This window comes from Meriones unguiculatus, chromosome 20 (genome assembly GCF_030254825.1).
Source record: "Meriones unguiculatus strain TT.TT164.6M chromosome 20, Bangor_MerUng_6.1, whole genome shotgun sequence".
NCBI classification, from domain to species: Eukaryota; Metazoa; Chordata; class Mammalia; order Rodentia; family Muridae; genus Meriones; species Meriones unguiculatus.
Genome location: NC_083367.1, coordinates 21857177 through 21883710, shown reverse-complemented (window position 1 = coordinate 21883710; position 26534 = coordinate 21857177). Strand labels below are relative to the sequence as shown.

General features: G+C 40.8%; 1 protein-coding gene across 1 annotated transcript in view; it reads left to right on the top strand.

Moving 5' to 3' along the window:
- Window positions 1-8708: 8708 nt before the first annotated feature.
- Pde7b (phosphodiesterase 7B) overlaps window positions 8709-26534 on the top strand; it is a 304571-nt gene continuing 286745 nt past the window's right edge. Inside the window, exon 1 of the mRNA XM_021647353.2 lies at window positions 8709-9202. Within this exon, the coding sequence (XP_021503028.1) occupies window positions 9182-9202 (21 nt within the window). The 5' untranslated portion in view covers window positions 8709-9181. The remainder of the gene's footprint in view (window positions 9203-26534) is intronic.

Here is a 26534-nt window from a genome sequence, read left to right as displayed (position 1 = left end):
ATAGATTTTTTTTTTTTACTCTAAGCACCATTCACAGAAATTTGGTATCCATGGAGACAGATGCAGTACATGCCGAGGTTACATATTATCAGCAGACACAAAAGGCTATCTATCTCATCTGATGCTATGTTTAGGATTATCAGTGAGAACATGTTTTAAAAAAAAAGTACTGAATATTTAATTGAGTACATGCCTTATGTAGGAATTACAGATGTATGAGGAAAAATAAGATCCAAACCATAGAGCAAATGATGTTCAATCTGGGATCCTTTATTTCCATGTAAGAGCCTCAACAACCTTTAGCATTCTAGCTTTTCTAACATAACCTTTGAAAATGTTCCCATTCTGATTTTAAAACTTATCCCTGTTTTGGTTCAAGAAAATATTGTCAAGTAGGACATGGAATTTTACTGAGGCCCTTATCATAAAGGATGATAAACAAGAAAGAGGATTCCCAGAAGATGAGTGAGAACATTACAGCCTTACGGGCTAGTGACCAAAAAATGAGGCAAAGCAGAAAAGGACGGGAAATAACAGAAAGAAGTGCTCAACAGTGTGTTGATTTGATCAGGGGTAAGGAGCACAGGGTGTGCTCAGAGGCAGAGAGAGTCAGGAGCAGTCTGCAAACAAGAAACCATCCCAGGGAGATGATGTGGTTATTAACCGAGAACTGGAGGCTCATGGTTACTTCTGGGAGACTCAGTGAAGACAAAGTCCTTGGATAACGGCAGATAACAGATACTGCACTTCTAAACTCAGGGGCCACAGACAGAGCAGCTGGTGAGTTCACTGATGGCAGCCAATGAACCCAAGGGCCCTAGAACTGGGATTGTAAGTATGGGCACCACCATATTAAAAAAAGTCCTCTTCTTTTTATATGGCTTATAGGGACTGGACGTGGGTCCCTGTGCTTCCAAGGCAAGCACTTTATTATCTGAAGCATCTCCTCCCTCATTCATGTCTCAATTATTCAATAAAGTATGTAGCTTCTTTCCTCTGGATTCATATAATACAGACCCCCAGTACTGCTGAACTGTGGGAGCAACTCTATGTGTTTGTAGGATCTTCTTTCAGTCTTTGAATTACTTATTTGGTTTTCACATCAATTCTCCGCAAACATCATTTATTCATCAGTCCAGTCACTACACAGCTATATACTGATGGTCAACTAAATACAGAGCTCTGTGCCAAACACTGGAAAAACATTGCAAAGAGAACTATGTATATATGAACCACTAGACTTAAAAAGTTTAGTTCCAAATAAGGTAGGTATTTCAAGGTTTCTTGTACAGCTAACAATCAAACTCTGATATGTATTTGATCTTTTGCACTGATAGTTTTCTTAATGTTCAGCAATTTTATAATGGCTCAAAAACTCAGTTCTTTTTAAGTACCTTTTTTGAAAAAGACCATAAATTAAATCTCAATTTTAAATGTATAAAGACAATTGTCATGAGAGAAATCTTTATATAACATTGCAAGTGGTGTAATTAACCACTAGATCACCTTAGTAAGTTTGTGTTTTAAATAATTATATCTATATTGAAGAAATAAATCCCTTAGCAATATAAGAATCTCATCAGTGAAAGAAACAAAATATAAATCTTGGAGAAATGCATTGCTATAATGACAAGAAATACATTAGTAGTCCAACACAATACAAGATTGTCTGTCTGTCTTGTCTATCTGTTTGTTTGTTTTAGAGATGGTCTTACCATGTAGCCCTGGCTGACCTGGAACTCATAAAGGTGTGCCTACTTTTAGAAAGACAGATGGGATGTGCATTGAACGTATGACAGGAGTCTACTGAGCGCATCTGAAAGACTTTAACTAGCAGTGTTTTCAAAGCAAAGACTCATGACCAAACCTTTGGCAGAGTACAGGGAATCATAAGAAAGAAGGGGAGTTAGTCTGATGGGGAAAGGATAGGAGCTCCACAAGGACCAAATATATCTGGGCACAGGGTCTTTTCTGAGACTGACATTCAACCAAGGACCATGTATGGATATAACCTAGAACCTCCACTCAGATGTAGCCTGTGGTAGCTCAGTAACCAATTGGTTTCCCAAAGTGAGGGGAACAGGGACTATTTCTAACAGGAACTCAATGACTGGCTCTTTGACCTCCCCACCCCACAAGGGAGGAGCAGTCCTGTTAGGCCACAGAGGAGGGCTTTGCAGCCAGTCCTGAAGATACCTGATAAAACAGGATCAGATGAATGGGGAGGAGGTCCCCCCCATCAGTGGACTTGGAAAGGGGCAAGGTGGAGATGAGGGAGGGAGGGAGGGACTGGGAGGGAATGAGGGATCGGGACACGGCTGGGATACAGAGTTAATAAAATGTAACTGATAAAAAAAAATAAAAAAAAAATAAATAATAATAAAAAAAAAAAGGTGTGCCTACTGGATTTTGTTATTAGTTTCTGAAAGAAATGCTTTTGTTTGTTTGTTTGTTTTTTTAAACCAAAGTCTTTGCCTTAGGGTCTATGTTCTGTGATGACTTAGAATGCCAGGGCTGTTGTAGAAAACTGCCCAAGATGTATTTTGAACAAGAGAAATCTATTTCTTAACAGTTTTGAAAACAAAGATTTCAGCACAGTTTCCGCTGAGGTCTCTCTCCTAGAAGCACAGGGACCTCTTTTCTCTGTGTATCTTCACATGGTCTTCCTTCTGTGTGCCTATAGTGTGTCCCTGCCCTTCTCTCTGCGTGTCTTTATCCTTCTATGGGTCCCTACAATGTGTCCTTATCCTTGTATGTGTCTGTGTCCTTATCTCTCCTTATAATGACACAAACCATTGGATTAGAGCCCACGCCTGTCCATACTTCACTGTAATTATACATTCCTATCTTCATCTTTTATCCTCCTCTCCAAATGACTTTGCTTTGACTCCAGAGGAAGCGAGACCCAGCCTTACCTAAGTGCCTTTTGTTGTAAGTGCTAGCATCTCAGCCAGGAATCTTCCTACATCTCTGCACCCTTTGCTTCTACTGAAACATTTTCTGCTCATCTCAGGCATCCTCTCCTCTTTGCATTGCCCTCATGTTTCTTTCAGACTTTGCATCAAGTCTTACTCTACTGAAGAGACACAATAGTTAAGATCAGAATCTGGTGTTGGTTTCTCTTCACTATACCTTTATCCTAGGATATCCCCTGTGACATTATTTACTCCTCTGTAGTGTAATTGCAAGTGTTTATTCATCACAAGATGATTTTGCTAATAAGAATATAGCAGTTTCAAACCCCTACTTGAAAGCCTTCAACAACCATATTCTCTGGTGGTTAATGTCCAAATTCCATTTTTATCTTTCTATCTTTTCACTAAACTGCCATTGGGAGGCACAACACATTTTCCTTTCCCACATCTTGTATTTCTATCATTCTCAACCATCTAGTCAGTCTCTGCGTACATGTGTCTTCCTGCTTCAGGACAAGGGAACTTTCTCACATTCTGCAAAGCCTTCCCTAATTTCCCTCAATAGACATACTCTTTCTTTTCCCTGAATTTCTGTTGTTCTTCTTCTTCCTTCAGGACACTTGCTGCCTCTTCTTATTGCCATTATCAAGACATGTCTATTAAACCTGAAGCCAAGAAAAGGACTTTCAAAGACAGAGGCCACATTCTATCACTCTCCGTACTCCCAGCAACGCCCTGGGCATATTCTGCTGACCCTTGTACAAACACACATTCAAAAAGGCTTTCATGAATGAACTTAACATCTGTAAAGTCTCTGAGAAACTCATCATCCCAGAGTACAGCAAGAGAAGACTTGTGTTTTTAAATATCTCAATAGAGAAAAATACACAGCTGAATTAGAACGGAAGGAAAATGCAAGAGTGGTCATTTCTCTGAGTCATAGGTTATGGGCTATTTAAAAGGGGGATTAAGAGAGGAAATGAAAGGCTTATAATAAGGTCTCTCCTTTTAGATTATTTTTATAAGTGATAAATTTCAAATATTGTACCCCCAAAAACCATTCCAAAGAGTGTGTTTGATAGCTGTGCTCATAGAGCATTTATTTCTTAGTTTAACTTCTGTAACCTTAACATTTACATGATGATGTTTGTTGGAGTCAGACAGATAGATACCAATATTTATTGGTGTTGATGCAGGTACACTTTTATATGTGCCCTTACATTTTTTTTTCTCCAGTTATAAGTGATGATACAATCATGTCAGGGAGGAGAGAATGAACAGCTACCTCTAGGAACCATAAATAGGTATGTTGAAATCATTAAGGCTTTTTCAATTAAGATGTAGTAGAAAGACAACGTAGATAGCCAACACTGATGACCTAAGACAGAAACAGAATTGACGGAGCGCCAAAACTGCGGGGTCTTCCCTGGCATGGGAAGATACCATATTCTAGCTGCCTTATACAGCAACACAAGCCTATTATCTCAGAGCTCGGAAGACTGAATGCCAGTGGAAGGTGCCGGTGGAGTTGGTATCAGGAGGAGATGCTTCCAAACTGGAAGGCAGCAGCCTCCATTCTACCCTCATGACAAAGAGGGAGCAAGACAGAGGCACTAACTCTTCCATCTTCTTATAAGGCATCTGCCAGCCCTGTCAGATGTGGGCTCCATTGTATGGCTCAGTTAGTTTTAATAGCCTTCATATAAGCTTTAATTCCAAGTACAAGCAAAATAGGGCAAAGACTCCAGCATACCCGTTTAGAAGACAAGGGACACCACGTGGAACTTGACAGCTGAGGAGGCATTATCCTGGTTGGTCAAGTGCCCCCATGGCTTCTTGATTTCCTTGACCAGATCTGCCTCAAGTTCCCAGTCTCTACACCTTGGACATGTAGCTCTTGAACCTGTTCTGATTTATGCATTAATCTCATGTTCTCTCCCTTGAATTCTGCAGCGTTTCTTTTATCCTTGCTTCTCCAAAATTATAAACTCCCTGCGAGACCCTTTTATTTTGCTGTCTTACAGTTGTGAAAAGATGTAATACACATTCTATTCATACTTCTTGAACTCTGTCTTCATTTTTCATCTTCCCTGCTATACCAGATCCACTTTTATCAAGTACAGAAATGAACCCAATTTCCAGGATTAATTCTCTGTTTTCATCCGGCTTGCACTTTACCAAGTTGATCAAGTTGATTATTGAAATATTTCATTAGCCCTCCAAGACCCCACCCTCTGCTGGCTTTTCTTGGATCTCCTGGTGGCCTCTCGTCCTCTTTTGCTGCTTCTTCCTAATGACTTAGCAGGTGACTGCCCCCGTCTTTGCTTCTGAACTCATTCCATTGGCAAGCTCATGTACTGTCATGCCCTTATGTGTGAATAATGACTTACAAATTCATGTGGACAGCCCAGAATACACCCTGAACTACAGGCTTTCCTAGTCAACTGCCTATCTGTTATCTCCAGGTAGATTCTCACAGGGAAAGGTAACATATTATCCTTAACCTCCAAATACGTTCCTCCCACTGTCTATTAATCAGTATTAGCTCTATTCCTCTTGATTGAACATTTTTAGATAAACCATCGTCTCCTCTTGCTAAACTTCTTCCTTACACGCATAAGCCAATCCATTTTCCAAATTTATTATCTCTGATGTCACAGTGTAACCCAAAGGCAACCATTTCTAATCCTGTCCCACCAGAAGCATCCTGGTTAATACCACCATGATCATTGAGTTGCCTATCATAGTTTCATTGTTAGACTCCTTTCTTTGACATTAGCCTTCATACAGCTGCTGGAAAGGTCATGTTAAAACCAAAGCATCTCCAGCCTTGATCATTCAGGTCTTTACAGCCATTGAAGCAGGACATTCTCCCCAAGCATGGTTGGATACCATAAAAAGCTAAAATATTACGCTCAGGATGCGAGGCTAAGCACTGCACTCAGGGTCAGCCGCTTTGGACCCAGAGAAGAGCATGTCTGGTTGCATGCGGGTTGATGCCCCAGGTCCCGCCTCTGAGAAAAAGGTATTGGACGGGTCTGATGCTCTTTGGGTTGATGACACCTAAACGAACATCGGTACAAAGTCCCAATTTATTTCTAATATCAGAGATCAGACCTCTACTCTTGCCTGATGCGTCTAAAACAAAAAGGGGAACTGTAGAGAGCTGCGGAATTCTGTGCCTTAAAGATGGAGCTGGTTTCCGCCTTCCACCTTCCCGATGGTGAGTGCTCTCTGTCACGAACAGCTCCACATTTGGCTAAGGCCGAGGATCTGGCTTGCTTCCATGTATGTGGACCTATCTGCATTGCCCACGTGGCACGCCTGGGTTGGCTACCCAGAGGCTATTTAAGCTGTGGGCTGGCTTTCCCCAGGGTCCGAGGATTGTTCAAGGTTTCTGAATAAACTGCATTGAAAAAAAAAAAAAAGCATCTCATTCCTCTACTTAAAGACCCATTTCAATTAGAGTAAATGTCGAAGTCCTTACAGTGGCTTAGAAAGCCCTTCACGCCTTGCTGAGACCCATTGCCATCATCTGTATTTTATCAACCAATTCACCCCTCAAAGCCTATGCATTTAGTATCATTTTTGTCTGAATGCCATTTGACTTCTCTTCCTTTATCTACCTCAAGTCTGAATTCTAATATTCCCTCACATCAAGACCTGTTGGTATTCTTGATTGACCACAAACCCTTATTTGATTTACTACCTCCTTATTTTCTCAACAGTGTATTCTTGTCCCATAACCTATGTAACTTCATATTCATTAAGAGGACTTATTCTCTTCAGAAGAACGCAAGTTTCACGAGGACAAGGACTCCTCATGAGGTCTTCCCTGCATTAGTAAACGGTGACTCTTTGTTCAAGCCAATCACTTTGGAGTTGTTCTTGGCTCCCCTTTTGTACATTCCCTCTTCAAGCTGCACCATTTCTGTGTACACACGCACAGCGCATTCCAGAATCTGAACCTTTCACCTCTGCAGGGCTCTTTCCTATGTTCAGGCTATGACCATCTCTTGCCAACTCCGGTGGGACATGTTATTGGCTCTACGCTTTTGCTCACAATCTGGGGAAGTTCGTCTTCCACCTAAACACCCCGGTAGGACTCCCCTTCCTGGAACACAGGTTCTGTTCTCCCCAGTCTGGCCCTAGGACCACCTCCACGAAGCCGTTCCCTCACAGCCTCCTTATTCACGTTCACAAACCATCTGACTCCCTTTCCCGGTCTTTAACTATGCCAGGCATGGTGGTGGAGTGCAGGCACTGGTGTGAGTGACTTACTGTCCACAGTCAGACCTCTGCTCGAAGCTGCTTCCTCAGGGTGGTTTCCAGATCACCACGCCTGAAATAGCAGGCATGAACTGCATGAGTCGTACATGGACTACACACGTCTCTATCCTCTATCTTACTTTATTTTAAAGTCTTTCTTACAACCTGAAATCACATGTTTATTTTTATTTTTAGGTTGTTTTTTTTTTTTAATTCAGAATCTCACTTAGTAGCTCAGGGTGACCTTGATCCTACCTCAGCCACCCACGTCCTAGGATTACAAGTGTATACAATCATACAGGACTTTTATTTATTTATTTTTACCACCTATCTATTCACCCTCAAAATGTAAACTCTGTGGGAGAAAATGGTGTATTCACTATTGTGTCTTTATCACTAGGATTAGACCCCTTAATTCCAGGGTTTTTAAACCTTAGTACCTAAGATCATAAAAGTAAATGCCTTCTTTCTCAATAATAATAAAAATAATAATAATAATGTTTGTTTCTGAAAAAAAGTCTTGGGACTTTCCAAATGTTGTGTCCACCCCTAAGACATTGTCTTCATCCAGATCAGAAGAGGCCTTTGATTCTCTAGTGCGAGTCACATGCTCCCTTCACAGGCCTGTCATTGGTGTGGGATTAGCAGGAAAGGACATGGAACCGGAAGGAGAGACAAGGAAGAGAAAAACAGGTTTTCCTCATAGACACCAGGGTAGGAATGGAGTGGGGAGGCCCCGGGGGAAGCAGAAACAACAGATGGGAACCGCAGAGATTTCAAGAGTGGGAAGAAAAATACAGGGATTAGCTGGGGCCCTGGCGGAGGAACAGTCCCTAAATAACCGTGCCTCCGTAGACTCTGGGAGAGGGCGTGCGGTTACCCCAGGCGTGCCTGCGTGGACTCCTGGTGTCCTGCCTCTTAAGTGACTTTTGTGGGGAATGAGTTGTGATCTCTCTGTTTCAATAATCCCAAGACTTAGCCTACAAGGCTGTGGGAAGGAGGGAGAGGCGGGGCCCGCCAGCAGCTAGGACCACTTGGACTCCTTTCTTCGTTGTACCTACTAAGGTTTTGCCAGCTCGTTTTCACGGTACTGCATCTGTGCCTCTAGGGACTTATTAACAAATCTTTCTTCTTTTCTTTTTTTTTTTTTTAGGTAAGGATAGAAATGAGTTAGCTCAGAAACAAGCTGTCAAGTGGGCATGTGCATATCAGCTCACCGTGGCAAAATAGAAAGCTTGCTTATCGCTCGGCTTAGCCTGTTTTGTTTTGTTGATTATTTTTAAACACCTAACCCCAAGGTATTTAAACTGTTAGAAATTTGTTTCTGAATGCAAAAAAAAAAAAAAAAGGTTTCTCGGGGGTTCTCCTGAGAGTGGAGCACCCCACCCAGCTAATCACAAGCACACACACACACACACACACATTCTTCCCATAGTACAGTACTTTAAAATTAATAGCACATGCAGAGGAAAAACTAAACCCTTTGACGTCACTCCTGAAATGAGGAAACATAAACAGAAAACGCTCCACTCCAGCAAGCTGCCGGCGCAGAAGCCGATTGGTCTCTGGTTTTCCTTGCCTGTGGCAACTGACAGCACCTCAGCCAGCCTCCCAGGCCAGCTGCCTGCGACCCAGCCAGGCTCGCTCTGGGCACTGCAGCAGCTCGGCTCCGTCCCAGCGCCTGTCCGGGGAGAAAAGTGCTGTCCTCGCCCGCCCGGGGAGAGCCTCCCTGTCCCTTCCTCCTCTCCCGAGCCCTCTGACTGCTTTGACGTTCCTTCTTTCCTTTCCTTTCTTTTCCTTTCTTTCTTTCTTTTTTTTTTTTTTTTTGTTCTTTCTTTTTAAGTATTTTCTTTTTTTTTTCTTTTAAAAATTTACATAATTATATTGCTAATCCTGGATGAAGTTGCTGGATTCTGCAGCACAAGTCTTCATGAACAAGCCGCACCGCTCAGAGATTTCACGGCATTCAGAGGTCACAGAACTGCCACTATGGTTAAATGTCTTGTTTAATGGTTGAGGTATGTACGACAAATCGAAGCGGCAAGTTCATTTTCCTTGAGAGTTCGGAGTCACAGGGAGACGCTAGGGCTTTTGTTTTTATTGAAACTGGACCTGTACCTATCTACATACGTGTATAATTTTTTTTTTTTTTTTTTTTTTTTGGTCTGTGATTGTTCCTACAGCAACCAGCTTTTGAATTTCCTTCCTTTTTCTAAGTGAACTGACTAAGCATTGTCACTTGCCCTGAATTAACCCTTTGAGGGCAGCAGGGTTTAGCAAGAGATTTGGCATTCTCTGCACTTTGAGCCCCCACGTAGGAGCTCCCGCCCCCCCCCCCTCGGCGTTTTTTAATGAGTGAAATATTTCTTCTCTGTTGTAAATTTTAGAATTGGGTCATTTTTCAGTTTTGGTAGGACAGGGCAGGAAAATTCTGGTGAAGGGTTTTGAACCATTGGAGGAGAAAATCGGGTTTGTTGGTTGGTTTATTTGTTTTTCTCTTGAGTTTGTGGGTTTGGTCTGTAGCAGACCTCAAAATTAAGAACGTGGTAATAGAGAAGGGAAGAGCCAAGAGTGACAGCGAGCAGACAACTGGGTAGAAGGCTTTGGGGGTGGGTGTGAACTGTTGAGGAAAAAATATCACTTTATTATCTCACTGCATTTTATTAAAACAAAACAAAACAAAAAACTATCTTCAGTCTCAAAGTTAACTAAGGAGATACAGGTACTGAGTTATGTGGCCAATGATTTAGATCTTAACTATTTACAAGGGAAAATAAAACTTTATTATCACTGCAGGATTCGGTAATTATCTTTTCCTGAATGGGTTGAAATCAGAGTCAGATATTTAATTAGGGACTTAAGTGATGGAGCCTGGGGACTAATTAATCATGTAAAAATTCAGCTCTTCGTGTGCTCTGGCCAGAGAAAGCAACCATTGCCAGAGAGGAAACGAGCCAGGCACATACATTCATGCTCAGTAAACTCCCTAGCTGCTGCGGAAGGCACAGCTGAACACTGCTGATGTTTTCAGCCGCACGTCATTGTGTGTCTAAGGGGACCTTGCTGGGAAACTTCCCTGTCTGGCAGTCAACTTTCATAAAAGCAATTCAAATAATACACCGTTAACATAGACCTCCTTATCTGAGAGTTATGCAATAACAGACAAGACCAGATTATTTGAAACCGTTCCTCTGCTCCAAAATTTCCAACTCCGCTCTCCTTAAAGTTTCTATTCTCAACACTGAGAACTAGAAATCTGTGAAACTGGGTCACATCAGCAGCTCTGAGAAGACAGGCTCGAATGCACAGTGCATTTCCAAGGGTTAACAGAATTAACTGCATAGAGTACCTAGTTAAGAACAGCAAAAATATTAGCTCTGAATTGCAGAGGATGTGCTGTGAATGGACAATCGCTTTTCTGCAGCGACTGCTGGGAAAACAAGGGCTCTGTGTGTTGTGAATGCTTAACTGCAACTCCATTTCCTCTGCTTCATCTTCTCTTACTGGCTGGTGAAACAAAGAGGGTGTCAGTGGCTCCTTCTTGATTGACGTTTGCTCTAGGAAGATGAAGCCCTTTTTTACTGCAAGTAGAAGCTTGAAGTTAATGAGTCTCAAATCCAAATCCTCTTGGTAACGCTTTCTACCTCACTCTGTCCTGTCTGATTTCAGAGGGCCCCCCCTCAGCTGAGCATGTGCCAAAGGCAGCAAAGAGAGTATTTCAGCAAAGTGCTTTGGAGAAACTAATTTTTGAATGAAGTTACTTAAGACAAGCGTAGAAAAATCCAAGATGTGTCAGAGACAGGCATCAGTTTAAAGAAAACAATGACACCAGGGCACCTTTTTACGCTTTCCACAGTGGTTAGCACAAAGCCACCCATTGTTTGGGCTGAATCAAAAACCCTAGCTAAAATGTTTGCTGAGAATTTACCAAGCATGCCTTTATAAATTATCTAGCTCATTTTAAACCTGGAATTTTTAACTGTTTTGAGGAATGTTTTGGGGTGTTAAGTCCAGCTGAAAATATAATCCAGAAAGTGTCAGTGATGAAGACAAGGACATTCCAAAAGTCAGTTTGTGCTGTTCAGCCAAAAGGATGCTCTGCACACAAAAGTAAAACGACCAAGCTTCCTCCAAGCGAGACTGTACCACCTGGAAGTGCCTCTGTCCAGTGATTATTCTTCCAAGGTCTAAGTTGTTGTTTCCAGGCTTAAATCACAAGGGAAACTTTGTTTGTTGACTCACACACCATTGTGTTGGAAGGACTTTATTAAGCAAGAAGTTAATCCAGCTCTTATCTACCAGGACTCCATGATATTAAAGACAACTGTCAAATTTAAGCATCAGAGATGATGCAGGAACACCTAGGTAATGGCTGATTTATCCGGTCCGTCTCTCACTGTGGAGGTGGTGTAACTTAGGAAAGGTCCCTCCATGTACAGGGACTGTCCAAAGAGCACATCATCCTGAGGAGCAAGTTTACATATCTCAGTGAGGTCTTGATCAAATAAGAATCTTTCTGGGTAGGTCTTTCTCCCCGAGAAAGCAAAAACTTGTCATTTGGAGGCTTCATTGGTACATGATGCCATTTCTATAACCAGTTCCTGGTGGTGGCATCCTCACTTCCCAACACTTGCGTTCAGGGAACACATCTTTCTCTGATAAGAGTGGCCTAGACGCAGGGCACCAGACTCTCCAGGCATCCTTGATTTCATTCATGGTTCTCTAAGCTTCTTTGCTTTCATTCATGGTTCTCTAAGCATCCCTGCTTTCATTCATGACATGGTGCTTACTTGGCTTCTCAGTAGACTTTAATTGATACTGAGATTTGAGGAAAAGAAAGAAAAGGAACAGTAGAGACCCAAACCGACTAAATATCTGTACATAAGGTATATTTAGAAACTTAACTAGCAAGAAGGCAATTGTAAATGTTCTAATGTTAATGCCCCATCCCAAGGGTTATTTAATCATTTAAGCAGGTTAACTTGTTCTTAAGAGACTGATGCATGGAGTGAACACAACAAAAAGCAGTGGATAGGGACCAGAGACCAGCATGGGCACCCTCCTGTAGGCAGCAACTAGCTGGTTGACACTAAGCCATTCAGTTATTCTTGACCTTGGGTTCTTCATCTGTATTACCAGCTGGTTGGATTGGGTTATTTCTAACATCCCTTTAGGCCAAACTTCTGTAGCATTTTAACTTTCAATCAGGTTTGTTTTTTTTAAAAAATCTATTTATATGTAAACACAAAAGTGTCAATTTTTTTTTCAAAAAATCGTAAAAAAGTAATCACCGCTGCTAGTAGTGCTTCCAGCATGTCAAAGACTGTTTCTTAACCCGAAGTTAATACGAAGACAGACTGAGGCACCGAAAGTGGTCAGGTGAAGACACTGCCTCTCTTGTGCAGTGGTAATCTTAAAGCACAGCACGCTGAAGAGAACCCTAGTTTTGTCATAAATTGACTTAGTTTAGGCAGCAGCCTGAGATGAAGTACGAATCCCGTGCACTGGGGTTTTCTTCACTACTCCTTGAGTTACACAAGAATCCCCTGGGCCTCCAGCGGCCATCTTGCAGGAATGAGAACTCGTAGCCATGATGGACTTGAAGTCATGTGACCCCCGTGCTGTGGGAAGCACGCTCATTGGCTCCAGAACTTCCAGGGGTCACTGGCATGAGTCTGTGGGGGCCTTGGTTTCCTTGTCTCTAAGGCTGCTTGATGCCTTTTCTTTTGCATTCTGTGACTTACCCTGACAAGGTTCACATGGCACCATTAGCATGGAGTTGGTTCTTCCACGTCTCCGTCCTTTGTTTTTAACCGATTCTTTCTACACTTTACCATAAATTACTCACTTAAATTCAGATAATTCTGCCTCCGAGATAATCATGTTACCAACAAGAAGCGAAGCCGTCACAGAGCCCTAGGTTTGGAGATTTTCTCCCAGAAAGACTGTCAGTCTGTGGGAGTGTTCCCTCTCGTTGCCGTATTTATCTCCTGTACAGTGGCACCCTCTCCCTGCCGGATCATTTCCTGAGGCAGCAGAAGGACATGGTCTGTGTTTACTGCACACAACACATCAGTGTTGTAAATATCTCTTTCATACACGTCAGTCACTCTAAAGCTTCTATATCACTGTCCTTGGCGCTGCTGATGCTCCAGTTCTGATTTCTTCAGAAACTGACTGAGAACACTTGGATAAAGTTGGGGAGCCCCTCCAAACAAAACCTTCTGGAGAGTTGGTTGTTGGCTGCATATGTGCTGTGAGGCCGTGACCTGTGGCTCAAGCAAGCTGCCTCATCCTACTGGTGGGCTTTGATGTAGTTCAATTATCTTTATACAGACACTGCTCCATCCTGTGAAGCTAGGACCAGCTGGCATCTCTCCCAAGTGAGGGCTTATCTTTAACAGCTAAGAAATGATGAGGAGCAGGTTTCTCATTTCAGATAAACCTAAAAACAGCGTAACAGCATACAGAAATCTATTAAGCACAGGTAATTCTTAATAATATTCTGTAAATACCTCAGTAATAAAAAAATCTAAATACTATCAACAACACTGTCCACATTGAGATTTGTGTACAATACAGAGTATGAAAATGATAGCTGAAGCCAATACCCCAGTAGTTTTGTCTGGCATGTGGTTTCTTCCTCCCTCCTTTCTTCCTTCTGTCCCTCTTTGTTTCTCTTTTCCTCTCCTCTCCTCTCTCCTCTCCTCTCTCCTCCCCTCCTCTCCCCTCCCCTCCCCTCTCTTTCCCTTCCCTCCCCTCATCTCCTCTCCCCTCTGCTCCTCTCTTCTCTCTCTTTCATCTTTAAGGGGACAGTGAACAAAATGAAAAGTAACAATGAGGTTTTGATGGGTTTTTCCCTGTATGAAGTTCAGAGAAAGGTTTGCTTTCATTTTCTTTAGTAGTTGGTGTACCCATTTAAGGAGCATCTTAGAATTGGGGCTCTGAATCTTCTATGGCACGTGTGGGATAGCAGGCCACAGGTGGTCAGGGATGAGGATCCTGCTTCCATGGACCCAGGTGTAGATATAGGAAGTGGTGGTCATAAGCTTGAGTTGGTCAAGTCTTGCTATTTAGAGATAATAATAATCAATAGTTCTTAAGCTCTTCAACTCTGGCAATCCCAGTCAAAAAAATACAACTATTTTTGCATTGCCATATAAAGATAGAAAACTAACTAAAACCAACAATAAATGAATTATTATTATGTTATATCCAGGTAATAAAATACCAGTTATTTCAAAGAATGAAGAAGATCTGCACACAAAAGATCTGGAGTGATTTTTCAAATATATAAAACAGAAAAAGTCTACATTCACATTTGTATAAGTATGCAGGACATTAGTACATCTTCAAAGAAAACCTCTGGAAATATAAATAAAAAGTGTAACGAATGAATGCTTCTAAGAGGAGAACTTGCAATGCAGAGAAGGAGAAAGACCTAGTTTTTGTAAATCCTATAGAGTTATTTAACTTTCCCTTATAAGCTTACTGCATTTACAGAAGGAACCATTTTTCTGATGTGTTTGTGACACTGTGTGGTATTTGAAATTGAAAACAAAGTTAGAGAACAAAGGAAAAGGGATTTCTATTTGGCTTTGAATTTATTTCGTGTATTTTTAAAATGCCAGAGAGAGAGAGAGAATGCTCTAGAAGCAAGAGTCATGGACAGGAAAACTCAACAATGTAACACGAGGAACTTCGGCTACCATCGGTTCTCTAGACTACATTTCCTTATAGAATGAGGAGCTTTGTCAAGACCAAAGTTCCTTTCAGCTCAGCATGATGTTCGTGAAAAGCTTTTGGCTAAACCAATATAAGTCGTATATTTTACTGGTCTGAACAATCAGCTAAATTACCTATTAGTTCAGTTTCACATGAATTTATACTGCAAAGTTTATAATTTTCTCAAATTGTCTTAAAGGAAGCTATATATCTTAGGTAAAAATTTAAAATAAATTCATACTACAACATGAGTTGTTTAAAAACCATTATTTATATTAATGTGTTCATGTTGTAGGTATGCAAACCAATGCTGGTTATGCTTAAATATGATTTATGCATTTCTTGGCTTTCCATGAGAAAAAAAAAAAACCTTCATTTCCCTTTCTCATTATGCCAGACGCCAGCTGTGTCCAGTGAGAAGAAAGACCTCAGTCATTCGCAAGTGTAGACAACAGTCTCTGAGAGGGGATGCCCCAGCAACATGGAGGTCTAAAGAATGCCTCAATTTAGGAAAGGTCACTAATTCTAGAAAGAGTTGTTTCCGGTGTGGTGGAAATGTCTCTCTCTACATCCTTCACACTGGTTTCCTCACTTTTTCAAAGAAATGAAAACATATAGTTTCAGTATGGCTTTTAGTTCAGTTTGGAAACTTTATTCGTCATGGAACATATCTAGCAGTGTTATTTCCTATTTCCTGAGGTCTTTTATTTGGAGAGAGGAATAATCTCTAAGTTCAGATAGAACAAAGAGGAGTGGGCGTCTGCAACGGCACTCCGGTGATGCGAACGTTTAACCTGTTCTTCTAGACTTCTTTTTCTTCACTTTTTAAATTTTATTTATATTTTTATAAATTACAGTTTATTCATTTTGTATCCCTGCTGTAGCTCCCTCCCATATCCCCTCCCAGTCCCACCCTCTCTCCCTCATCTTCTCCCATGCCCTTCCCCAAGTCCACTGATAGGAGAGGTCCTCCTCCACTTCCATCTGACCCTAGCCTATCAGGTCTCATCAGAACTGGTTGCATTGTTTTCCTCTGTGGCCTGGCAAGGCTGCACCCCCCACGGGGAGGTGATCAAAGAGCCAGCCACTGAGTTCATGTCAGAGACAGTTACTGTTCCCATTATTAGGGAACCCACTTGGAAACTGAGCTGCCATGGGCTACATTTGTGCAAGGGTTCTAGGTTATCTCAATGCATGGTCCTTGGTTGGAGTATCAGTCTCAGAAAGACCCCTCTGCCCAGAATTTCTTGTCCTGTTGCTCTCTTTTTGGAGCTTCTGTCCCCTCCAGGTCTTCCTATCCCCCCCCTTCTTTCATAAGATTCCCTGCACTCTGCACAAAGTTTGGCTATGAGTCTCAGAATCTCCTTCGATATCTTGCTGGGTAAAGTCTTTCAGAGGCCCTCTGTGGTAGGCTCCTGTCCTGTTCCCTGTTTTCTCCCTCTTCTGATGTCTATCCCATTTGCTTTCTGAGTAAGGACTGAGCAACTTCCCTAGGGTCCTCCTTGTTTAGCTTCTTTAGTTATATAGATTTTAGTATGTTTATCCTATATTATATGTCTAATGACCAGTTATGAGTGAGTATATATCATGTGTGTCTTTCTGATTCTAGGATACCTCACTCAGGATGATCTTTTCTAGTTCCCACCATTTACCTGCAAATTTCATGATTTCTTTGTTTTTAATTCCTGAGTAGTATTCCACTGTGTAAATGTACCACAATTTCTGTATTCATTCCTCAGTTGAGAGACATCTGGTTGTTTCTAGCTTCTGGCTATTACACATAAAACTTCCCCAAACATGGTTGAGCAAATGTCCTTGTTGTATACTTGAGCATGTTTTGGATATATGCCTAGAAGTGGTATAGCTGGATCTTGAAGTAGCATTATTCCTAATTGTCTGAGAAAGGGCCAGATTGATATCCAAAGTGGTTGTACAAGTTTTTTCCCACTAGCAATGAAGGAGGGTTCCTCTTTCTCCATACTCTCTCCAGCATGTGTTGTCACTTGAGTTTTTGATCATAGCCATTCTCATGGGTGTAAGGTGAAATCTCAGAGTCGTCTTGATTTGTGTTTCCCTGATGACTAGTGATGCTGAGCATTTTTTAAAGTGTTTTTCTGCCATTCAATATTCACCTATCGAGAATTCTCTGTTTAGCTCTGCACCTCGTTTTTTTAATTGGGTTACTTGATTTTTTGCTATTTAACTTCTTGAGTTCTTTATATATTCTAGATATTAGCCCTTTATACAGAGTTGGTGAAGATCCTTTCCCAGTCTGTAGGCAGCCGTTTTGTTCTGATGACAGTGTCCTTTGCTTTACAGAAGCTTCTCAGTTTCATGAGGTCCCATTTATTGATTGTTGATCTTAGAGCCTGTGCTGTTGGTGTTCTGTTCAGGAAGTTGTCTCCTGTGCCAATGAGTTCAAGGCTCTTCCCCACTTTTTCTTTTAAGAGGTTTAGAGTATCTGGTTTTATGTCTTCTATACTTCTAATGATTAAAAACCATAGTGTTAGAAAGATCCTTCAAGAGCTTATAATTACAACTGATCTTTGCCTGTGGCTCTGCCTCTCTCTCTGTCTCTGTCTCTCTGTCTCTTAACCAATTCTAATGCCTCAGTGCACAGGCCTTCTCAAACTTGAAACATACAGTCACAGGTGTGGGTCAAGCGTCAGCACTGATCTAGCACCTATGAGGTCATGGGTCTGTTCTCCAGCATCACCAGGGGAAACTTCTAATGTCTACATTCATGTCAAAATTAATGGGCTGCTTGGAGGTGATAGTGAATTCACATGTATTGTCCCCTCTCACGTAAAGCTTTAAAAACTAAATGCATCATATAGTTATTTAATTGAATGGCAAAATGTAATTTGAAACAAAATAAGTGTATGTGTTTTCTGTGGTGGGAGTTAAAAAAAAAAAACAGGAAGGGAAAAAGAAGATCTACTCTTTTTTAAAGGAGTCCTGAATTTGTAACAGAAAACCTCCAGTCTGGGTTCTTGATGCAAGAATGATACTCTTGGCAAGGTATTGGGCATTTTTGGTTTTCGTGTCTCTAAAATGTAACTTGCAGCAAGGTACTTTTAGGCCCTAAATTTCAGGCTGTCATGTATAATGAGTCACTTCCCTCTTAACAAAAATGACACAAATCACTTTTTTCTCACATCGTTCTTGTGAAGCAAGGATTAGCTGAGCCTATCTCAGAAGCTAGGAAACTGAGGCTAACTGGAAATCCAGCTCATGGAGCCACTTCCTTTCTTTGCTGACAAGTCTCAATTGCTCTTACGTATTTCCAGTTCATCTCTACTCACTCTAAGCATGACTTGGAAAACATTTTTTGAATATTTACACAAAGCATTAGAGCATTTGTTTCAGAAAATGTTAAAGCACTCTTCTAACTATATTTGCACACATGAGGTTCCAGGACAAGGAGCTACAACGCTCTCTGACTTGTCATGTCTTAGACGTTGACGCTTCAGACTTCAGGAGCATAGTCTGCCGTGGCAGCGCACAGGCTCAGCTGGCATTCCGTGGGGGTCACTCTTGTTCTGTGACCGTGGACAAATCCCCCGACCTGCTCATGGCTTCTGAGATGAAGGTGCTTATTTATGTCTCCTAAAAGCATGGAAGAGATGGGAGGTATTCCACTTGTTGAGTGTTAGAGAATGAAAGACAGTTTAAGTGTGCAAGCCTATCAGCCGGCCCTGTTTACCTGTAAGAGTTTTCGGATCATTATGTCAATCAGAATTATTATTATGTCAATAGTACTGTGAGGGCTTGGAACCTTTAAGACGACTGTGTTTTTGTTACAGTTTGAAACTTTCTCCTCAGAATTCATGTATTTGAACCTTCACTCCCAGTGTAGCTTTGCAGAAAGCAGCAAGCTCACAGGCAGAATTCTCCTGAAATAGTGTTGTCACTGTTGGACTGGCTCAGTTACCCTGACAGTGGGCTGCTGTACCAGTGCCCAGGTCTCACCTCCATCCTCTCTTGGTGGCTTGTTTTCACCCTTTCACCATCTGTCATGTTATAAAGTAGCATGTCAGCTGCTGGTGCTGCGCCTTTGAGCCTCTCCAGAATCCAGAATGTTGCCTTAGTTAGGTTTTCGTTGCCCTGAAGGGACAAAATGCCTGAGGCATGGCAGCATGCAGGCAGACATGGTATTGGGGAAGCCGTGAGTTCCACATCTTGACTCTCAGGCAGCCAGGAGGAGGCCAATTCCACACTGGGCTTGAGTATATGAAACCTCAAAGCCCCCCCCCCCCCGCCGTAACACATTTTCTCCAACAAGGCCACGCCTCCTAATAGTGTCACTCCTTACAACCAAGCATTCAAGCACATGAATCTATGGCACCCAAACCTATTCAAACCACCACAAATATAAATTACCCATTCTCGAGTATTATGTGGCAGCAACAAAACCGATCTGTTTTCTAGCCTTTTCTCTTCTGTATTAAACTATAGCACATATAGGCTGAATCATAACTGGATTGATGGCTTATTGTAAGAACATCTCTGTACCTCTGTGTATTATTCAAATTGCCAGAATTTTGGTTCGTGCCAGCATCTGGGATGCTGACATGGGAGGATCGCCACAAGTTTGAGGAAAGCATGACATGTACAATATTGTTCAAGGTCAGTTTGGGCTACACAACAGACCGCTCCTTAAAACAGATACACAAAGATATCCTATTACCCAAGTCAAGACAATGACCTTTTATAGCACCAGCATGCCAGAATCCTATCATGCCATCTCCACTCTTTCATTTGACACCTTCTCTTGAGACTTGTAAATTGTTTCATATAAGTGTATCTTCTGTATTTGCAGTAATGCATGAGTTTTAGCCATCTGTATACATTTGTCCACTGTACTGAGGAAAACATAGGACTGTGTCCAGTTTCTTCTTAGATTGTGGTCAATGTTGGCCCAAGTCTTTCAGAGAAGTCCCTTTATTTCTGCTGAGGATATGTCTACAAGTGAAGCTGGTTGGCCTGAGAAAATCATGTTGAAAATTAGTGGAAAATTCAGAATTTATCAAAGTTGTTATGAAACTTTACACCCTCACCCTGAGTCCATTCTTCCCTCATCTTCCACATCTGCATTTCTGTTATGCATAGAATAAAGGCTGTCCTGACTTAGTGTGTGCTACACTGATTCTCTTTTTACATGTATCACAAGCATATAAGTATCTCTGTTGTCAGGTACAGTCATTCTATATTTTAATTGTAAAAAACCAAAAGTATATATATTTTTTTATATCCTTGACTAGGTGGTATGAACATTTCTTCTATGGTCAAAATTTTCTCTTTTATTCTTCAATATTATCTTGGGTTCTCCACATTTCTACATGAATTTTAGAATTAAGATTCTTCACCCCAAAACCAAGTTTTGGTCTTTGCTCTATTTGCACTGGTTTTTCTGCAGAATGATAGATGAGAATCTCAGTCTTTTCTTCTGCAGGTAGATGTCCAGTTTCACCAGCACTGTTTGTTGAATAGGCTGTCTTTTCCAGTGTGTTCTTGATACTCCTATTAAGTATTAGGTGGCTGTAGCTGGATAGACTTACCTCTGGGTCCTCCATGCTTTGTCATTGCTCTACATGTCTGTCTTTATTCCAGTAACTGGTTATTTTTACTACTATCACTCTGGAGTATAATTTGAGGTCAGTTTTATGATTTAATCTGTACTGCATTTTTTTTCTACTTGGGATTGCTTTGGCTGTATGTGATATTTTGCATTTCCATATAAATATTTGTATTTTCCTTTTCAGTTCTTTAAGGAATATCACTGGGTGTTGTATGCAGTTAATAATATTTACTATTGGTTTATCTTCTCCTCCCACTTCTGGTAATGCTGCTGTTAATCCTCAGCAGCTGTATAACCAAATCACCACTCAGAGACTGGGTTTTTAGTTAACCTAGAACACAATGTTGGGCAATATTTACTCCCTCCTAAGCCTCCAAGCCCTTAGTTTCCTAATATTTAGATTTCCCACATTATATTTGCTTTTGCTTTTTGTGAAATCTTAGGTTTTGGTTCATGCTCCATGTCCTCCAAGATCTCTCCTCCAGCTCTGCTCTTCCCCCTCTTTTCTCACCCCTTCTCCTCCTACTCCTTTCCTGCTCTCTAGCTCCTCCCCTCTTTCCTGTCCTCTGGCTCCTCCCAGTCCACAACATTGTATCTAGTTGCTTTATTTTGTCCTGCTTACACAAGAGTTGAGACAGGATGCTTATAATGAATATCACAATGCAATATCCGGATTGAAACCAGAGAGTTGGGGGTGGGGAAATCGGCATTTGAATTAACAAGGGTAAGGCGTATACATTTTAAAAGAACATTATACCAACAACTGGGACTTTTTAATTTTTAAAATTAAGTGTATGGATGGAAGTTTGCCTGCATGTACACCTCTGTACCATGTGTATGCCTCATGCCTGCAGGCCAGAGAAAGGAATTGGATTCCCTAGAACTGGAGTTACAGATAGGTGTGAGCTGCCATGTGTGTGCTGGGAAAGAACCTGCGTCTTCCAGATAATAACATCTCTCCAGCCCCACCTCTCCAGCCCCTGTGCCGGGATGTTTAAAGGGAATTGCATTGAGTCTATAGACTCCTTTTGGCAATGTAGCCATTTTCACATTCTCAGTTATGGTGAGCCAGAAGCATGAAAAGTTTCCCCATCATCTTCCTTAATTTCACTTTCCAGTGACCTAAAGTTTTTCTTGTGTAGGTCTTCCATAACTTTGCTGAGTTCTTTCTAATGTACTTTATTTTTTTCAGTGTGACTTTGAACGAGGTGTTCTTACTATTTTCTTTCCGTGAGCATTCTTTATTGCTATAAATAAAGCCCCTGAGTTTTTAAGATTGTATTTACTTACCTAGATTTTCATACAAGAGTGCTATATTTACATCCTTTTCTACCGCTTCCTCGCCTCTTCACAATTCTTCCTGTATCCCCCTACTCCTTCTCAAAAGCATGGCCTCTTATTCTTTCATTATTACTAAATTTAACTATAGAACATTATATATTCTTTATAAATTTATAATGATAGCCTCACGGCTCCTTTTAGTGTTGGTCATCTGTGTTTATGACTGCTTGGCTGGGATTGGGCAAACCTTCAGGGGGCTTGATGCTGGAGAAGCCGATACTGCCTCTAGCTCTTCAGGTAGGAATGGGTCTTGTGGGAGTCTTATCATTTGTTTTGGTGTGCTAGTCAACACTATATTTCTTTGGGTTCTGTTTAGGCAACCATATTCTTGAGGTACCATCAGTGTAGCTTCTCTGTCTTGTATCAATGACACTATCATGCAGCTAACATCATGGCTCTCTGTCTCTTACACTCTGCCCACTCTTCTCAAATGTTCCCCAAGCCTTATGTGCAGAGGTTGTGTTGTAGACTTGTCAATCAGGCTAGCCAGCCCACAGTCAGATGTTGCCTGCATTTCCATCAATTTTGTGTCCTTCCACTTTACTGAAAATGGCTATTAGGTTTTAAGTTTTCTGGCAGAGTCTATAAAGTCTTTTAAGCATTGAATTATGTCATTTGCAAATAGCGGTAATTTCATTTCTTTCCTGTTTTTATCTCTTTTTTATCTTTGTCTTGTATTTCTGCTCTAAAACTTTGAGCACAATAGTGAATAAGGATGAGGAAAGTCGTCACTGCTATCTTCTAGAGTTTTAGAAATGCTTTCCATCCCTACCCCCAACTTAGTGTAACATTGACAGTAGGTTTGCAGATATAGCTTTTATTATTTTGAGGGATGTTCTGTCTGCTCCTAATTTCTGCAAGACTTCATCATGAAGGGATAGTGAGCTTTACCAAATGCCTTTTCTGCTCCGTGGAAAAGATCAGGTAATTTCTGCCCTCGAGATTATTTCATGGTGAGTTACATTCACTCATTTGGTTTGTGTTGAGCCAACATTGCAATGCTAAGACGAACTGTCCTTTGTCGTGATGCATAATCTTCTTGGTGTGTTCTTGAATTTGGCTTCCAGGTATGTTGTTGAGAATTTTTGTGTCTCTGTTCATCAGGGTTATTGAGCTGTACTTTTTCCTTTTGTTGCTGTGTGTCTTGACTTGATTTTTATATCAGGAAAACACTGGCTTCGTCTGGTGAATCTGGTGGGAATCCTTCCCTTTCTACGTTATGAAACAGTTTGAGACTTGTCTAAACCAGAAGATCCCTGAGAGCATGTTAGACTTCAGCAGTATTGTCCCAGGGCTTTTCTTTGTGAAGATACTTTTCTCTATTACCTCAATCTCATTGTTCCTCCTGGGCCAGTTTATTAATAATTTATTACTTTATATGGTAGACCACATATGTTTAGAAATATGTCAGTTTCAGATAGGTTCTGCAGATTCTTGGAATGTGAATTTTCCCAGAATTCTTTGGGGATCCTCAGAATTTCATAGGGACTGTTGTTGACATCCTGGTTGTATTTATTCCTCCCTCTGTCTCCCTCTCTTATGCATCTACTGGTTGGCAAACATGTTACGATTGTTTAGTTTGTCATTACTTATGAAGGTGATTCTAATGTGCTTGTCAACTTAGTACACAAAGTTTTGAGGCCTGAAGTTTCTTAAAGCTTTGCTAACATAATGTCCCTTATACCTATGAAATGAACCATGATGCAGTTTTTAAGTGGAGTCTCCCATACATGTCAATTAAAAAGCCACTAATCACTTCAAGCCAATCTTACATATTCATACTGGTTTTCCATTTATGTTAGTTACACAAATAGACATATTAAAACTCCTGCACAGCTGAGGCTGCATCTGTTTTCCTTTTAGCTTTTCTCACTTATTGTATTAAATGGTTTGAAATTTCATTTTTATAGATCAATGTTAAATATCAAGTATTTTATAAAATTTACACTAATGTTATAGTGTTATGCTTTTAAGTCCTACCTTTAGTTTGGGGAAATAATTGATTCTTTTTTTTAATTTGTATTTATTTATTTTATTTATTTATTTATTTTTATTAATTACACTTTATTCACTTTGTATCCCCCCATAAATCCCTCCCTCTTCCCCTCCCCTGACCCCACCCTCCCTCCCTCTTCTTCACGCATGCCCCTCCCCAAGTCCAGTGACAGGAGAGGTCCTCCTCTCCTTCCTTCTGATCTTAGTCTATCAGATCTCATCAGGAATGGCTGCATTGTCATGTTCTGTGACCTGGTAAGACTGCTCCCCCCTCAGGGGATGATGATCAAAGAGCAGGCCAATCAGTTCATGTCAGAGACAGCCCCTGTTCCCATTACTATGTAACCCACTTGGACACTAAACTGCCATGGGCTACATCTGTGCAGGGGTTCTAGGTTGTCTCCATGCCTGGTACTTGGTTGGAATATGAGTCTCTGGGAAGACCCCTGTGTTCAAATTTTCTGGTTCTGTTGCTCTCCTTGTGGAGCTCCTGTCCTCTCCAGATCTTACTATTTCCCACTTCTTACATAAGATTCCACGCATACTGCTCAACAGTTGGCCATAAGTCTCAGCATCTGCTTTGATAGTCTGTAGGGCAGAGCCTTTCAGAGGCCCTCCATGGCGGATTTCTAGCTTGTTTCCTGTTTTCTTTTTCTTCTGATGTCCTTCCTCTTTGCCTTTCAGGATGGGGATTGAGCATTTTAGTCAGGGTCCTCTCTCTTGATTAGTTTCTTTAGATGTACAGATTTTAGTAGGTTTATCCTATATTATATGTCTATATGAGTGAGTATATACCATGTGTGTCTTTCTGCTTCTGGGACAGCTCACTCAGGATGATCCTTTCTAGGTCCCATCATTTACCTGCAAATTTCATGATTTCCTTGTTTTTCATTGCTGAGTAATATTCCATTGTATAGATGTACCACAATTTCTGCATCCATTCTTCAGTTGAGGGGCATCTGGGCTGTTTCCAGCTTCTAACCATTACAAATAAAGCTGCTACAAACATGGTTGAGCAAATGTCTTTATTGTGTAGTTGAGCCTCTTTTGGATATATGCCTAGCAGTGGTATGGCTGGATCTTGAGGAAGCGCTATTCCTAGTTGTCTGAGAAAGCGCCAGATTGATTTCCAGAATGTATAAGTTTACATTCCCACCAGCAGTGGAGGAGGGTTCCCCTTTCTCCACATCCTCTCCAGCATGTGTTGTCACTTGAGTTTTTCATCTTGGCCATTCTGATGGGTGTAAGGTGAAATCTCAGGGTCATTTTCATTTGCATTTTCCTAATGGCTAATGAGGTTGAGCATTTCTTTAAGTGTTTCTCTGCCATTTGATATTCCTCTACAGAGAATTCTGTGTTTAGCTCTTTTCCCCATTTTTCAATTGGATTGCTTGGTTTGCTGCTTTTCAGCTTCTTTAGTTCTTTATATATACTGGATATTAGCCCTCTGTCAGATAAAGGGTTGGTGAAGATTCTTTCCCAATCTTTAGGCAGTCGCTTTGTCTTGATGATGGTGTCCTTTGCTTTATAGAAGCTTTTCAGTTTCGTGAGATCCCGTTTATTGATTGGTGCTCTTAGAGCCTGTGCTGTTGGTGTTCTGTTCAGGAAGTTGTCTCCTGTACCAATGAGTTCTAGGGTATTCCCCACTTTTTTCTTCTAACCGATTTAATGTGTCTGGTTTTATGTTGAGGTCTTTGATCCATTATAGAACAAAATCTTATAATGATTTAAGGCCATCTAAAGATTTCAATACATACACAAATACACATATGTATTGTCTTAAAATTTCTATGGATACGTGTATAGAAAAAAGTCTGAAAAAGCAGAATAACAGTAAAAATATCTGAGAATTACTTATTATGATATAAATTTAGAATTAACTTTCCACTCACCAGAAATTTGATCATTATATTATGTCTTTTACATGGTTTTATCCTTTGTTTGTTTGTTTGTTGCCTCTGATTCTACGTTGACCATTACTAAAATCTGTAAAGCAAGCATTGTGTTAGTTAGGGCTGGTATGTCATACCATTTCCACCCTTTTATCTCCTAATTTCCTATATGTTCATAATTTAGAATTACCTCTTTACAAGCCAGAGATGAGTAAAGTTTGTTTTTATCACTTTGATGGTATTTGCTGCTTTGTGGGGTAATCAGTTCTTTTATGTTTAATGTAATCAATTAGTCTATATGGTCTGTTTGTCTATCTTATTCTCTCATTTTAACTTTTATTCTTTTGGATTGAGTATTGTTACCATTGTGTTGCCTCCTCTTTCCTTAGCTTATTCGTTTTGTGTTCTCTTACACTCATTGATGAAAGCATGAAAGGGAAAGAGAAAGGTTGTATAATGCATCAGCAAACCAGCCTCTGTCTCATATTGTTGTTCAGGATGGATTAAGACAATCCATGGAGGATATAGGATGTGTCTATGCCCTAACCAAAATGTGATATGAGAGTTCTAGCCTCTCAGCAAAAGTGTGAGGACCTTGGAATACCTCGACTGCCTTTGTATAGCCATGAATTACATGCTATTGGTGGATATCTAACTTTACATAATTTAAATGCCTCTGGGATGATTATTATTGTGGCATTATACAGTCATATAAATTACTCTCTATATATGGCATAGTAAAGTCTTCACTCAAGTTTTATTTTTGTTGGCAATAGCTTTGCTTCACAGTTGTTTCTGAAGTATCTTTTTCCTGGA